Source organism: Mercenaria mercenaria, chromosome 4 (genome assembly GCF_021730395.1).
Source record: "Mercenaria mercenaria strain notata chromosome 4, MADL_Memer_1, whole genome shotgun sequence".
Taxonomy (NCBI): domain Eukaryota; kingdom Metazoa; phylum Mollusca; class Bivalvia; order Venerida; family Veneridae; genus Mercenaria; species Mercenaria mercenaria.
In genome coordinates, this window is record NC_069364.1 from 32,628,909 (window position 1) to 32,645,460 (window position 16,552).

The window sequence follows — 16,552 nt, forward strand, 5'->3', positions numbered from 1 at the left end:
CGTTGACTTCTCTAACACTATGTACTTATTTCTTGTCTTTTAGATCAGACTCAAACATGGACAACATTATGTGTAGACCACCTCAGCTTATCATCCCAGGAGTCTATGATATGCAACCCACCTCAGGGCATTACAGATATCAAAAGTGGATTCAGAATTCCGACAGACAATGCTTCACAATCTAAAACAAAAAATGAAAAACCAGGTAAACACTTATTTTCGTCATATTCACAGTATCATTATCTTAACCATAAATCAGTATTCTATGTTTTAAATTATACAAAGATGAACTTTGATAGTAAATATCTTCATCATATAAAAATGCTATTCTTTGGAGCCAACAGTAGAGTTCTACCTTGAAAGAATAAAGTTAGTCATAAACCAAATTTGCTGACATGTTCTTGGTATGTATAATGGTTTTCTATAAACCAACGACAACATTTGGAACGGACTAATTTTCGTAACGAGTATCAAAACCTGTCCATTATGTTTATTACACAAATGAGCCGCGCCATGAGAAAACCAACATAGTGGGTGTGCGACCAGCATGGATCCAGACCAGCCTGCGCATCCGCGCAGTCTAGTCAGGCTCCATGCTGTTCGCTTTTAAAGCCTATTGGAATTGGAGAAACTGTTAGCGAACAGCATGGAGCCTGACCAGACTGCGCGGATGCGCAGGCTGGTCTGGATCCATGCTGGTCGCAAAGCCACTATGTTGGTTTTCTCATGGCACGGCTCAAATAATCAAGTCGGGACATTCAGTAGGAATAATCAGGTGTTTTGGTTAACCACATCATGGCATTGATAAATATTAAGATTTTACCGTTAGTTCCAATACCATCATAACACATCGATGCAGTGGTGAATAGAGTAGAAGTAATAAATTGCGAAAGAAACACTTGCAGAAAATTGACGTTTGATCAAAAGTGGTTGACGATATTGAAAAGTCGTAGCTGCACATTTTGTACAAGTTTATAAACCATTTAAGCTTATTCGTTCATCTTGAACATTTTTGAACATTTTATTTCCGTAATAAGCCATTTCAGGCCCATGAACATTTACAAAACATGTTAACATGTATAATAAATACTAGTATGACATGCAGGTCAGATGGCGAACAGAAACACATATAAAATACTACTAAGCATCAGAACATTATATAAACAACATTTACAGGGAGAGACAATAATGAGCTATTTAATATTATATAAAATTATTCAATAGTTGTCTTCTTCTTTCAAATGCTTTATATACATAACCTGCTAGCGATCTTAGATATGCTGTGTTTTCACTTGTTATTAGTTCTATGAATTTAACAAAATTTGGATGAATTCTAAAATAAGGTTTAATGTATTGTTTTCTAAGATCTTTGTAAAGTTCACATTCACATACGAAATGACATTCATCTTCAAGAGTATTACATATATTGCATTTACGTTCATTGTAAATTGTATTAGGTCTTTTCCAACGTCCAGTTTCCACTTCTAACCTATGTGAAGATAATCGAAGTTTGGTTAAAGCAACTCTGTATTTATAAACATTAACAATATTTAGGTAAGATTTGAACTCAAAACTAGCAATATCGCGATAAATCAATGCCATTGAGGACTCTTCTAATTCTGTATTCCAATTCTGTATGTATATGTCCTTTATTCTTTGCTCGAAATTATATAATAACAGTTTTTGATTACAGTCACCTTGACTTAGCCATATATCATAAAACCCAAAAGTAGACAATAGTGTCTTAACATTGGAAACCCAGTTTGCTTTTCCTAAATCTGACTCTCTTTTCAATAATTTATAAATAACCTTAACATATTGTCATGAGAAGTGTTGCATATCTTTATCCAATATTTTACTATATCTATTTGTCTTTTAACAGATAAGGGTTCATCACTGTTGAGGCCATAGGACTCAAAACGTATATATTAATCAGGACATGATATGAAATATATCGTTGATAATTATGTTCATCGAAATATTATATACTGAACAGATGCCATATTTTCACAAGACGTGTAGCCACGACTGAATTTAGTAAAAAAAAAATTGAAGTTCACGAGTGAAAACTTATTAAAATGCATGTATAACAAACACATAGTCTTGTCGATGGTTTTAAGACACTTTACGAATCTTATTCCCGTTGCGTTTTTCATTTTTGGAAAAATGAAAAGAAGTTCTGTGAAATTTATATGTACACGTACAGTCTTTAATAATTGAAGTACCTGAGAAAATATGATGATATTACAGTTTCAAAAGACAGTATACTGCATCATTTCAATAACAAAGAACATGCCGTCCATCTATATGAACAAAATTAAGTAGTGACATTTTTGTTTTGTGAAGAAAACTTTCTCACTTTAAAGAAAACCCCTGCTGCCTTTTTAGCCCAAAGAATGTTAAACACATATCGTTCCAAACTAATATGCACTTAATAGGTCACAATACTAAATATTATTCTATACCAATTTTATCTATCCAATCGCGAACGTTCATTTGCAACACGTGACCGTACAATATATTACGATAATTGGATGCACGTGCGTACAAAAATCCTGTATTGTCTGTATTTGGACGCACGCGCATACAAAAAAATCCTGTATTTTTCTGTATTTGGACAGTTCATCAGTCCCATGTTAAACAAAGGATAAAGCCCGAAACGTGTGAAAATGTTCCGAATGTAAATTGGATCAAGTAGGCGCTCTATGTACAGAGTTTGATTATGCGTCTTGAAATCTGGATTTAATTTGAGTTTTTTTGTTTACAACACAAAAAAACGATTCAAGGGATAACAATGCTATCTGATTTAGATATAAAAAAAACGTTCGTTAATAATAAAGAACTTAAAAATACAGTAAAATGGATCATCAGATAAAGTCGTTAAAAGAAGCCGTTACATCTCGGTCAATTTCGATAACCAGCCAAATTGTACCGGGCACTCTTTGATTATAGTCCTTGAATTACTTGAAAAACGGGGAATTTAGCCTTGTCCGCTCTTTTAAGTCGAACAGTTTTCATCCGATCTTCACCAAACTTGCTGACAATGTTTGTTGGCATAATATCTCAGCCAAGTATTATTACCACCCAAATCGCCAAATGGCTGTTGTAGGGAGGTTGCACCATATACTTTTTTTAATGATGATACGCAGAAAAAAACAACATTCAATGAATTACGTATATTACGTATGAAGTTAAATAAATATAGAATAAAAAAGGTTATTTAAGGTCTAACATTGTTCTGTATAATATATATTTCCACTCATACCAAGCTGGGAAAAACTAGAAAAGGCAGGAATACAATATTCAGTGAAACATTTTTAATTTAAACTATTATTATAGTAAGATAAAATAGATATAGAATAAAAAGGTTATTTAACATTGTACTGTACAATACGAGATATATCTGGACTCGTACCCAGCTGAGAAAACCATACTGAACTCGCCTAGCGGCTCGTCCAGTATGGTTCTACTCAGCTGGGTACTCATCCAAATATATCTCCGTATTGTACAGAACAATGTTAAATAACCTAATAATAATACGAGGGCGGGTTAATATATATATCCAGCCCAGACCACTTCCGGTCTGATTTCAACTTCTTTATGCATACTTATATTTTAAGGAGTCTTTCTTGAGACTATTGTATGGAGGAATAAATATTTTGTGCAATTATGATATTATACGGGGATATAATATTCACCTACCCCCACCCCCGGGCCCATATTTCGAATATTTAAAAGGGAAAGATCTCACTTAAATGATGCATTCCGTCAGGGAAATAATATGTGTCAACATCCTACCTATTTAAAAGTATATGTTGGTGCATCGTACGTCTTCTAAAGCATAAATGATATGATTGATGAATATCCCGTGGTAAGGGGAGATAATTCAAGCTCCTGCATCTTTGGATTGATTTGATTTGTTTTGATTTAACGTCGCACCGACACATGATAGGTCATATGGCGACTTTCCAGCTTTTATGGTGGAGGAAGACCCCAGGTGCCCCTCCATGCATTATTTCATCACGAGCGGGCACCTGGGTACAACCACCGGCCTTCCATAAGCCAGCTGGATGGCTTCCTCACATGAAGAATACGACGCCCCGAGTGAGGCTCGAACCCACATCGATGAGGGGCAAGTGATTTCAAGTCAGCGACCTTAACCACTCGGCCACGGCATCTTTGAAAATTGTATAAAATATACATGAATGTGAGTGCCATAAGAGGTCAAAGAAATGAAGATTTTTTATGGCTCTTCAACACAATTCTTTGGCAATATACAGCAGGTATCTTCACAACTTTACATCATTTTGTTGGAAAGATAACTGCATCCAAAGATAGACGACGTAATCCCGAAACTAACAAACATTGAATTTTCCTATTCCCCACATTAATTTAAACATTAATAAAATACCCAATTATTGACGAATCATGATGAAATTCAGTACATTAATGTAAAAAGGATATTTCTAAAATTGTAATATGTTTATCCTGAAGCAGAATTTTTCGGCGAAAATGAGAGTTTGGAGGATGGGTGTATACAAGTGACAGTATTTCAAAGAACATTGATTAATATTCATAAATTCTGCCGTAAAATGTTCTTGATAAACACTACTCTACGCATTGAAGCCATAATTGCCGAAATAGTTTGTTGTTAAGCAGCAGAGGCCGGTTACTTATCGACCCACCCTCGTATGTCACATCACAAATGAAACCATTTGCTTTCGAAAATACCGTTTGATTACAATCGACGACCTTGATATAATTTATGTAAAATTTATTCTTATTTTTCAACGCTTTATAGTCTATTACATTAGTGTCAATGAAGCAGAGAACCATTCTAAAATCAGCAATATTGGTTTCATATTAACCAGAATATTGCTGTAATCTTTGTATGTAATAGAAGATATGAAACATCTCTTATACAAAAATATGGCAATGAGGTCTTTTCGCTTTTTATCTTCCAACTTAAACAATAATGTCGGAAATTATTTGAAAAAAAAAAAAAGGAAACACCCACTGGATAAAACAGTACATGTCCACATTAAAACAATTCAACATTTCCTTAACATCATCATCAGTAAGGCGTTTTTCCCAGTATCATTTAGGTTAACCGCCACAATGTCAGGAAACTTCAAAAACACCAGGAAATTTAACGGTAAGACTTGTAAAAATAAAGAAGTAATGCACTTCAAACCAACTACAAAGTCATTGTATTCAATCATCATTTCTGCTGAAAATAACAAAAAAAATATATCTCCGCAATTTACAGATAGTGGCAGTGTTTTGTCTCTGTGTTTCCACTTTTCTAAAACTAGCTGACTGCATTTAAGATCATCATTAAGAATGAAAGATTGCTCAAAGCTAGAGATTTCCCCGTATACATGCAGTTAGATTTTACTGTATTTTATACTTGGGAAGCATGTCACAGATTTTGAAATAAATTGTTCCAATTTTATAACATTCTGTATGGTTAGTGCACATATGAGGGCATAAAATTAATTTGAACACAGATATTATGTGACACCGTTTCTTCCAGTAGAGAAAAATCATGACACACAACGCAGTAAATAATTCCTAGTTATAAGCTTAAGACATATAACGCTTCTTTACTGTACCACAAAATTGCTATCAGACATAAACGTTATATGCAACAAAATACAAAATAAAACAAATGACGTCACAATATACAAAGATGCTTTAACAACCTGTACTTCTTTTTTCTATGTGAAGAAATTTCCATTACCACAGTAATCTGGCTTGTAACACTTGATATTTAAGTCTTGTTGCCGCCTATTCGAAAGGTATATTTCTCCTGTATTGTTTTCTTCTATCAATCGCCCACACCCAGACAGAGGTTATGATATTTCCTTGTTCTTCTAATGTTACCGTTCGGTTTTAAATATAATAGAAATCCTGACAATAGTGACGCGCATTAAAAATAATCCAAAACCAGTCCTAGTTTGGAGCCCACTGTAGCTGATTGCGTTAAAAGATCATCAATAAGAATGAAAGATAGTCGCAACAAAATAAAATAACTTCTTTATCTTGTCATATACTACACAAAATGAATTTAAAGGTTTAATTTTTGATCATATACGAGTGAGACGTCAATATCTACACTTCTGTATCATGATAATAGACATTTGTTCCACTATTAAAATGGGTATTTCTGTGACGTTTGAAAAATTGGCCCGGGCCGTAAAATAAATGAAATAATGTTTTCACTCTATTCGATTTTGTTGAAATCTTTATATGTTATCACAAACACAATTTTCTAAAAGTGTACGAAATTTTATAAATGTACTTTCAGACTTATGAAAGATATTGCCAAAAATATCCAGGAAGCATTAGATGTTTCGATTAATATACTAGGATAAGGAAAAATGGATGAATGGCGGGTTTCAATATTGTATAATTGATGTGGGGTCAGTCTGTACGACGAACTAGAATATTGACATTTGCGGATTAAAAAAGCTTATCTAGGCGGAATCAAGTTAGAATCGAGCTCAAGATGGCTGTCCAAACAGTAGCGTCTAGGTGGGACAGGGCGGTAGCTATTTTAAGGTTTGACGTACTGCATGCAGGTCTCTGTATATATGAATCGTCCTACCTTTTCTTACCAGTATAGTCATCAAAACTGCATATTTGATAGAGACCGAATTCAGATACGATGCAGTAATACGTTTAAAGCATAACAAACTTATTCAAAAGACTAGGAACTTAATGACTGTCCCTCGTATATCTTCTTGTATTTATTTTGTGATAAAGGTCAACAAATGAATCGTTTTCACCGTTCAAACGGATCTTCAGGAATATTATATACTTTCACTGTAATTTATAGAATTTTCAGGCTCTGAAGGGTTTTTTCGGCTAGTGGGTATCAACAGAAACTTATTAAAGAAAATTTCATCGATAGAGCAGAAGCATATCAATAGAGCAGAAACATATCGATAGAGCAGAAGTATATCGATAGAGCAGAAACATATCGATAAAGCAGAAGCATATCGATAGAACAGAAGCATATCGAAAGAACAGAAGTATATCAATAGAGCAGAAACATATCGATAGAGCAGAAGTATATCGATAGAGCAGAAACATATCGATAAAGCAGAAGCATATCGATAGAACAGAAGCATATCGACAGAGCAGAAGTATATCGATAAAGCAGAAGCATATTGATAGAGCAGAAGTATATCGATAAAGCAGAAGTATATCGATAAAGCAGAAGTATATCGAAAGAACAGAAGCATATCAATAGAGCAGAAACATATCAATAGAGCAGAAGTATATCAATAGAGCAGAAACATATCAATAGAGCAGAAGCATATCGATAGAAGCAGAAACATATCGAAAGCAGAAGTATATCGATAAGCAGAAGCATTGAGAATATATGATAAGCAGAAGCATATTGATAGAGCAGAAGTATATGGATAAAGCAGAAGTATATCGATAAAGCAGAAGTATATCGAAAGAACAGAAATATATTGATAGAGCAGAAGCATATCGATAAAACAGAAGCATATCGATAGTGCAGAAGCATATCGATAAAACAGAAGCATATCGATAGAGCAGAAGGATATCGACAGAGCAGAAGCATATGATAAAGCAGAATCATATCGATAGAGCAGAAAATATCGATAGAACAGAAGCATATCGATAAAGCCCAGGCATATCGATAGAACAGAAGCATATCGGTAAAGCAGAAACATATCGATAGAGCAGAAGCATATCGGCATATCGGTAAAGCTGAAGCATATCGATAGAGCAGAAGTATATCGATAAAGCAGAAGGATATCGATAGAGCAGAAGCATATCGGCATATCGGTAAAGCTGAAGCATATCGATAGAGCAGAAGTATATCGATAAAGCAGAAGGATATCGAAAGAGCAGAAGCATATAGGTAAAGCAAAATCATATTGGTAAAGCAGGAACATATCGATAAAGCAGAAGCATATCGATTGAGAAGAAGCATATCGATAGAGCAGACGCATATCGATAGTGCAGAAGCTATCGATAGAGCAGAAACATATCGGTAAAGCAGGAGCATATCGGTAGAGCAGAAGCATATCGATAGAGCAGAAGCATATTGGTAAAGCAAAATCATATTGGTACATCAGGAACATATCGATAAAGCAGAAGCATATCGATAGAGCAGAAATATGTCGGTAAAACAGAAGCATATCGATAGAGCAGAAGTATATCATTAGAGCAGAAGAATATCGATAGAGCAGAAGCATATCGACAGAGCAGAAGCATTTCGGTAAAGCAGAAGCATATTGGAAAAGCAGAAACATATCGATAGAGCAGAAGCAGCTAGTTTTAGTTTCAAATTGTTGACTTACCGCGAATGATACCGAATCTAGCATGGCCTTCTTGGTCAGTTCAGTATTAAATTACTTTCCCCGCGTTATAATTGTCGTAAAACTTGGAATGGTGTAAGATTAAAAATAAATAAACAGAAGTAATGAAATGATGCACGAAGAAGTAGTATAAGAAGGGGTATTTTTCAACGAATAAAAGAAAATCGCAATAAACGAAAAATTCTAGAAGTTTGTTGGATTTATTTTACCTGTAAATAACACTCGTGTTTCTAAAACCTGAATTTATTCCGAACTGACACGCAGAAGAAAAAATGTCAGTAACAAAAATATTTTTAATGACTATCATTGTATATTGCTATTTATTATTCTGATCATATCAAAGTTCCATAAGGCTTTAAATTTTATTTTAAAAACAGATGGATCAAGTGTCTAAATAGATATTATACATAAGTTATCTGGTTAGAAAAGCGCTACTTCTACTTTTACAGTTAGAGCCATAAAGGGGGGAGGGGGGCGTAATAAAAAACAATAGATTCAAGAAATCTTTCTACTATGGTCATCAATATTTTAACCTTTGATAAGTATAAGAGAAAACAATTATTGGAAGTAGGTTTAAGCAAGAAATTAATGTATTTTATGTTCATAACGAAAAATGTGGCAGTCATGTTTTAAGCAAAAGTATTATGAGACTTTAAAGTCACTAAACAAAATATATGGCATTATTGTAAGCAATTGATTTACAGTACAAACATATAACCAATAGTGAACACCCGGTTGCACGAAGAGATACATGTGCACTAAAAGCAAGAAAACCGTTTCTGTTGGCGAGAAATGAGCCGACGTTTTCTCTCAAAAGGGCATATTTTCTTCCGCCACTGTTCTGATAATTCTGCAAAGCAGACGACACTCGCAGCAAAATTCTCAGCGGATAAAACAGAAAATTCATTTGTAGTTCCATATATAGGAGAAAATTCTACCGAAGCGGTACTTGGAATTTGACGTCTTTTGCAAATCTAGGAAGTAACGTTTCCATGTAAAGTACTTTTTTGTTATTATTGTTTTATTACATATTTTATTTAATGGTTTAAAGGCATACTAGACACATATTTCATATTTGAAAATATGAACAAATTGCCGAAAACAGACATAAAATTAACAAATTGACGTGCATTAACAGTTCTAATGCATAATGTTTAAACTAGTACACACATAATGCATGTATAATCAAACACAATATAAGTGCATACTACCACAAAAAAAGGAGAGAGAGAGAGAGAGTGAGAAAAGAAATGGACGTGGTTTAAACATCGACTGTTACTGCATGACATTTGGTTATAAATGTAGCTCTATATAGATACAAAAATGATATACATTTTATTAAAGTTAAATATATTTGAAGAGGTTTTCCTACATTTCAGTAAATATGTATAGATAGAACAATAGCACTGGATATCTTTAAGAAACGATATATTATTGAGAGTTTTAATTTGTACACAAATATTTATATTTATCTGTAGGTTTAAGTGTTAAAAGAAAAAAATACAGTTTGGTAAATCAGTGCAGTGCAAAACCAAGGTGCAGCAAAGTTATATAGTGCGTTTCATAAGAAGTGCAAAATTAATTGAGCGTTAACACTACTTTCAAAAATTGAAACACAAAATACCAGCACCTTTTTAACATATGTCGAGTACATTTAAGTTTATTTAATAGACTTGTTAATAGATATGCTTTTCACATTGGCTGTTTCGCGTACAGTGCTTAATTGTAACCCAGATAATAATAATAATAATAATAATAATAATAATAATAATGATAATGACGATGATGATGATGATGATGATGATAACACCAACATTTATGATGTACATGTATATGTATGGAATTCTATTGTATGTAAGAAAACGGTAAATTCCGTTTACGGAAATCAAATTTACTAAGCTTAGGATGATTGTTTTAATGACGATTAACGTATTTTGGCTATAATATGATATACCTACGCAAGATAGCGAGGCGATATAAAAATACGCGACGCGTAGTAATATTGATTCACCTCAGCGAACACCGCTGAGTCAGTCAGCCAATCATATCGAAGGAGTGTCCTCTGTGTAAAAACCAACATAGTTAATACTTCCAACCATTCATAAAACCGCAACCCTCGATATCGGTTGTATTAACCGAACTACATAGTAAAAGTATAACTGAAATAAGTGTGTTTACTAAATTATTAACCGCATGCATTTACCGGCAGATTTGAACGGTTTAACGCCGTTCACCGATAATCCACATGCTACAATGAGCCAAGTGGACGTTTTCCCTGGGGACAAGAGCTTGAGTTCCGTCCTCGGGGAACACTCGGGGGAGCTGGTGAGGACGGGGAGTCCTAACTTTGTGTGTACCAAGCTGCCGTCTCACTGGAGATCGAATAAGACTCTACCCGTGCCGTTCAAAGTGATAGCACTTGGAGAAATAAAGGATGGAACTAAAGTGACAATAGCCTGTGGAAATGATGAAAATTATACTGGAGAATTGAGGAATAGTACAGCTTACATGAAGAACCAGATGGCTAAATTCAACGATCTTCGATTCGTTGGACGAAGTGGCAGAGGTGAGTTAGTACATTTTACTTAACTCTTTGTTAGATACCGTTTTCACAATTTCATATCAGTGACGCCAAAATAGGAAATGATTCAGGTAGAGACTCGAAACCGAAACGACCCAGGGGTGGTGGTAAAGATCGCGGTAATCAAAATTAGATATAGGACAAGATTAAATCCATAAATATACATAAACCACCCAGTGTTGAATGGTATAGTTGAGCGATTAGATCTGACTTTACTTGTAAACATGAGGAGTGGTTAATAACAATGTACAATGAAAAACGAACATGTGGTTTAAAAATAGTGGTAACGAAACTACGTAAAATGTACTATTAGTTTTGTAAATTAATTTGACTCGCCTTTTCAAAACACAACGACGTTAATTATAACATCTTACAGGTAGATCATAGATGGACTTAAGGAAATGTTAAGTTCTCATTTAATATTATCGTATATATTATTTATAACTACTACAGCTATTCTACATTCAAATTGACACATACACACATCCGTGTAGCGTGTATATCCTGATTCATAATGTACTGAAACAACAGCATTTTATTTACGCATTTTGTTTCAAATTAATCCATCAGGTAAACATTTCTTCTTCGTATATAGGTAAATGTACCAATCAGATGGTGTATGAGTGTCTCAATGTATCACAGCAGTTTTTGTTGTTTTTTTTTCTTTAGAAAAGTGTACTTAATGACATCATACAGTCACGAATTTGACTGTATATTAAGTTCAGCAAGTACATTTTGTACATTTTCTGATTTTAGAAGCTTGCATATCGTTATAGCAGAATAATTATCGTGGTAGTTACCAATAACTTGCAGTCTCATTATGTCCCCTTAGTCCTTATTTTTGTCACCTGCTTTCGTCATCTTAAAATTCAGATGCGTCAATTAAATTATATATATGTTTATAAAACATTATTTAGGTTTGTAACATAATCACGATTATTTCTGTATATATTAATACAGATATATATGTGCTTGAAATACAAATTTATAAACATGAAAAAGAAAACCTCTCGTGAATACATCATAAACAATATCATAAATATGTACTTTGTAGTATCCATCTTGTCGTCATTAGGGTTTATACATTAGTATTTCGCAATTAATCATATACGTGGAAGTTCGTTTACTTTCCCCGTATTTCATGTAGTTTATATTTCCTAATTTGCATAATTGCCCTGAAGGTAGACAGCGCGCGCGCGACATACGTCACTTAATGTCTCTGTATCTAATATGGTATTGCGTGTTTATTTACAGTTAAATATACACTAATAGGATATTGACAGACAACAATATATATTATTTCTTATATATATATATTTTTATATTCATTAGCTTATATACAAATATATTGACAAGGATGATGCAATGTTTTATCCGATCATGATCATGACGACAGTTAAACAACGTCATCATTTACACAACTATCATCATCGTCATCATGGTTAGGGTAGGCAGTAGCAGCAACTGTGTTATTAGCATCATCCTTATCATCAACATCATCACCGGGATCGCTAATAGCAGAAACTATATAATCATCACCATTAGCACCGCCACCACCATCAATAGGATCATGGATAGCAGATAGCATCATCATGATTACCATCACCACAATCATCACCACCATCCTTACCACAATCATCACCACCATCCTTACCACAATCATCATCATCATATTTGTTGTCATTTTTCTTTTTGGAACATCAACATCATCATCAGTAACTTTATCATTATTCAGTATTCATTTATCGTATTTGTTTTAATTCTATAAGCTTTGGCACAATCATTCATCATTTTCAGTATCAATACAATAGCAAAAACAGTTGAAAACAGCATTCGCATAGTGTATATGAAATGTTTTGTTTCTTGAAATGTATGAATGTAGAATTTTTTCGTGTTTACAACTTACATAACATGTTAAAAGGTCCGTCAGGCATTTCGAAATGCGTAGTATGTTTGTTCATTAGCCAGACAGTAGCACAATCAAGTTAATGTTTTATTATTCTAATTATACTTCACGCTGCTTTACCGCGATTGGTTCTCAGGTGTGTTTACTAAGTGACGTGGCACAGGTAATTTACAAGGTCAATTTTACTACGATAAAATTTGTCAATGAAGTTGTAGTAAACATGTCCATATATGGTAATGCGTAGGTTGAATAAAAGTAGTACCTGTAGATATTTTACTTTTTAAACTTATGTTCTATTAACATTCTTCCATGGATTTGTGTGCATGGGTTGATAAAGTCCTTAGTGAGTAAACCATGAACAAGGTTAAAGTTGCGTACAAGTAATGCGTAAACGAAATTTCTTTGTCATACACGGTTACAGATTTTGGCATTAATTTTCTTAATTTTATGTTTCTGCGCTTATTGTTAAAGATTTCAATTAGGGCTAAGCCGAAACGAGATGCTTTTCAGAGCTCCGTGTTTTTAAAATCAATAAGCGACGGGGCTTAATTCATTTCGTTTTGAAAGATGCAATTATTATGATAGAACGCTAATTTGAATATTTCCTTAGAAACTCATAATCTGCCGTCATTAAATCACCACAATGGGTTCTTGTGGAACAAAGAACCGAAAGCGGCCTTCTTCGTTATCGTATGACCAAAAGCTCTGGAACCAAATGGTAGTTTTTAGCAATAAAACTAACCTCAAACAAAGGCTTAATAACAGGGTCTTTTCGCCACATTTTTTTTCTTAAAGACACAAAATTCGATACTTGCCCGGCTGTCACTTTGTTTGAGGGTATTGAAGTTGTGGGGGAAAATGAAGAAAGATGCATTAAGCTTAGGGGTTTACAACAATATGTTGTGAATTTTATGGCGGAATCTGACATGGACACGTGCTTGCCTTGGTTACTGTGCTATTTTACAGCACGTGACCTGGGTTGTCATGGATTCGCGAGGCTGACATGGTTCAGAAAATGACGTGTAGCAGGAAATAAGGACCAACGTTTGCAGAACACGGAGATTAAAGACCTTGTAATTTGACCGGCAGTACAGATATGGCGGTCTTTACGAGACCACGGTTGCCACAATCACGAATGTCATGCAAACATTTAATAATTGTTACAGATTTGCATATACAGTCAAACTTGCTCGAGAGACGACGTCTATTATGAGACAACTTGCATTAAAAGACAACTTGCATTAAGAGACAACTTGCATTAAAACTTGCATTAAGAGACAACTTGCATTAAGAGACAACTTGCATTAAAACTTGCATTAAGAGACAAATTGCATTAAGAGACAACTTGCATTAAAACTTGCATTAAGAGACAACTTGCATTAAGAGACAACTTTTTCAATTCAAGAACAAAACTTTGTTGTATAAGAGACCCAGTTGACCACTTCTTGTCCTTTCCTTGGGTGATCTCTTAATGTAAGTTGTACTGTATATTTTACTCTGACTTAGTATAGATCTTCTGTCTTAATCTTTAAAACTGAACCACACATCCGTAGATACGAAGATTGCTTGTAATGTCGTCTATTCTTAATATCATTTAGATTAAATGCTTAAAAATAATACACTTATAACGCATTCAACATTAATTTTTCGAAAATGGTACCCTTTTAGCATATATCTGTATAGGCAGAACGCGATATGATCCCCGTAACAAATATCTATTGACTACGGATATTAACACGTGCGCCTTGCTAGAGACGTTTTAAATTATTTTTTAAATCTGATTGCATCTTTCGTTAATTAAAGTTAAAATTGAAAAACGGAGCATTTAGACTTTTTGAAAACAGTGAGAACAATATAGATCTGTGAAAGCTATATTCAATCTGTCTAAAGTGATTTTTGCTCATCAGTCTTTCCATATTCTTGAAAGGCTTGGCGGCATAATTGCCATTTTCTCGGGACATGCATGATGCGTACGAACTTCTTATTAGTATGCAATGTTGCCTGACCCGGTGTATTATGTAGAATTTGTTTTGTGTTCTGTGCCGGAAAATTGAGGTGCACGCGGGCGGCACGCGCATTGGGAGGTTTATGGTTAATGCGGCGAACCTTGGTAGACTGGGCGCATAAAATTGCTCTCAATCCTGAAATTTGACTAGAAGTTCTATTCAGTTTATTGAAGCATGGTAATGAATTTTAATTTTTAAGTACCATATTTTCCCTGATTCTATTTTTGACTCCAATGAGCAATCTGCCTAAACATTAGTGTGTTAGGAGGGCCTGCGAATGAAAAGTGGAAGCGTATTGTTAAAACTAAGACTCGTCTTCTTAAAAAATCAAAACTAAGAACTGAATTGAATTTAGCAAATGTAATTTCCCACGAAACGGTCTTTTGTAGGCCCAGACCACGAGAGTATTTTGTTGTCATCGTAAAATGGATTAATTTTCTCCTTAGTGAAGATGCCGACAAAAAAAAAGCCTTTACAATTATGTCAATCATTCTGTGTCTGAGAAATTCATGAAAATTCGAGGAAATGTTTTGGTATAACAGACTGAAACCCCGGTATCTAGACAAAGTTTTGTAAAGGAGCGTAGGTAAAAGTTAAGGGTTTAACATTGCAAATAAGGCAATTAATTTGACAGTTCAAATTTGTATGCCACGAAGGCTAATGAGGTATAATTTGTGCCAAATTTCTGACATCAGTCAGTCGTCCGGTTGTAGGAAAAAAGACACACGTATTCCTGTTTCAGAAAAAAAAATCAACTCGTTTCTCTTTTATGCGTTGACACCCGTGTCAAAAGAAAATGTGTGTCAAAAAGGTCGCAATTAGTTACTAAGTGTATAGTTTTAGTGAGTAATGTATCAAGAATATTTTCCGGCATTGAAGTACCAATCGCTTGGTGGTTTACTTCAGATTGTACAAAACACTCGAAATGTGCAGGTGTTTAGTTAACTGCATTACTGTTTTCCTGAGAGTTTCTCATGAGACGCTTGATTGCATTATGATATCATAAATCCGTAGCGTTCTCCGTTAACTTTTGTTAGACAATTACATTAGTGTTGCAGCAGATACGTGACACGAACCTAGGGTCATAGTATCGCTTATCTGCTCGCAGTTGGTCTGTAGAGAATACACACATTTTTTTCCTTTCTACACCATTTAATTAAAGACTAAGAGCTTCAGTAACAGTGAACAAAAATTGGAATCGTACAAAAGTTCATTATCCTTTAAATGAGGCATTTTTAACTGTAAATTACACTGCCAACTAAAGACACAGTGACGTAACTCTTTCTTTCACTCCAAGGGGTGGTTGGTCTCCATGGATTCTACGTGCAGTTCAACAACAACAGCAGCAGCAGTTTCTTCTGGTGAATAGGATTGCGACAGCAGTTTTTAATGTCAGCACGACTACTTTCCACTGGCAATATTGCTTTACTGTATTTCAGAGAAAAGAAAGTCTCCAGAGCAGTAGAGCTGGAGAAAATCTAGGATATACATGTATAGTTTACCTCTAGCAAGTTGTTATAATGATTTTCTAGCGTTCCATTTTCTGTTATTGAGGTTTCTTGTTAATATGGTCTAGAAATTATAGTGGATACCACGCAAATCCAAAAATGGTAACAGTACTTAGCTAAATAATGAGTAGCATAAGACTATCGAACGTGATTGCTATTATGTCAAACCGCAATAAGAGACGCTGGGTTTT

The 16,552-nt window shown here is 34.4% G+C and overlaps 1 protein-coding gene across 6 annotated transcripts in view; it reads left to right on the top strand.

Moving 5' to 3' along the window:
- LOC123551407 (runt-related transcription factor 3-like) overlaps nucleotides 1–16,552 on the top strand; it is a 56,134-nt gene that overhangs the window by 26,421 nt on the left and 13,161 nt on the right. For 3 of the 6 annotated variants that reach the window (XM_045340327.2, XM_045340329.2, XM_045340328.2), the window contains exons 2-3: nucleotides 44–205; nucleotides 10,570–10,926. In XM_045340327.2, the coding sequence (XP_045196262.2) occupies nucleotides 44–205; nucleotides 10,570–10,926 (519 nt within the window). Of the gene's footprint in view, nucleotides 1–43; nucleotides 206–9,522; nucleotides 9,662–10,569; nucleotides 10,927–16,552 lie in introns of those variants that run through there. The other 3 variants (XM_045340331.2, XM_045340332.2, XM_053540900.1) reach the window with 3 other exon arrangements.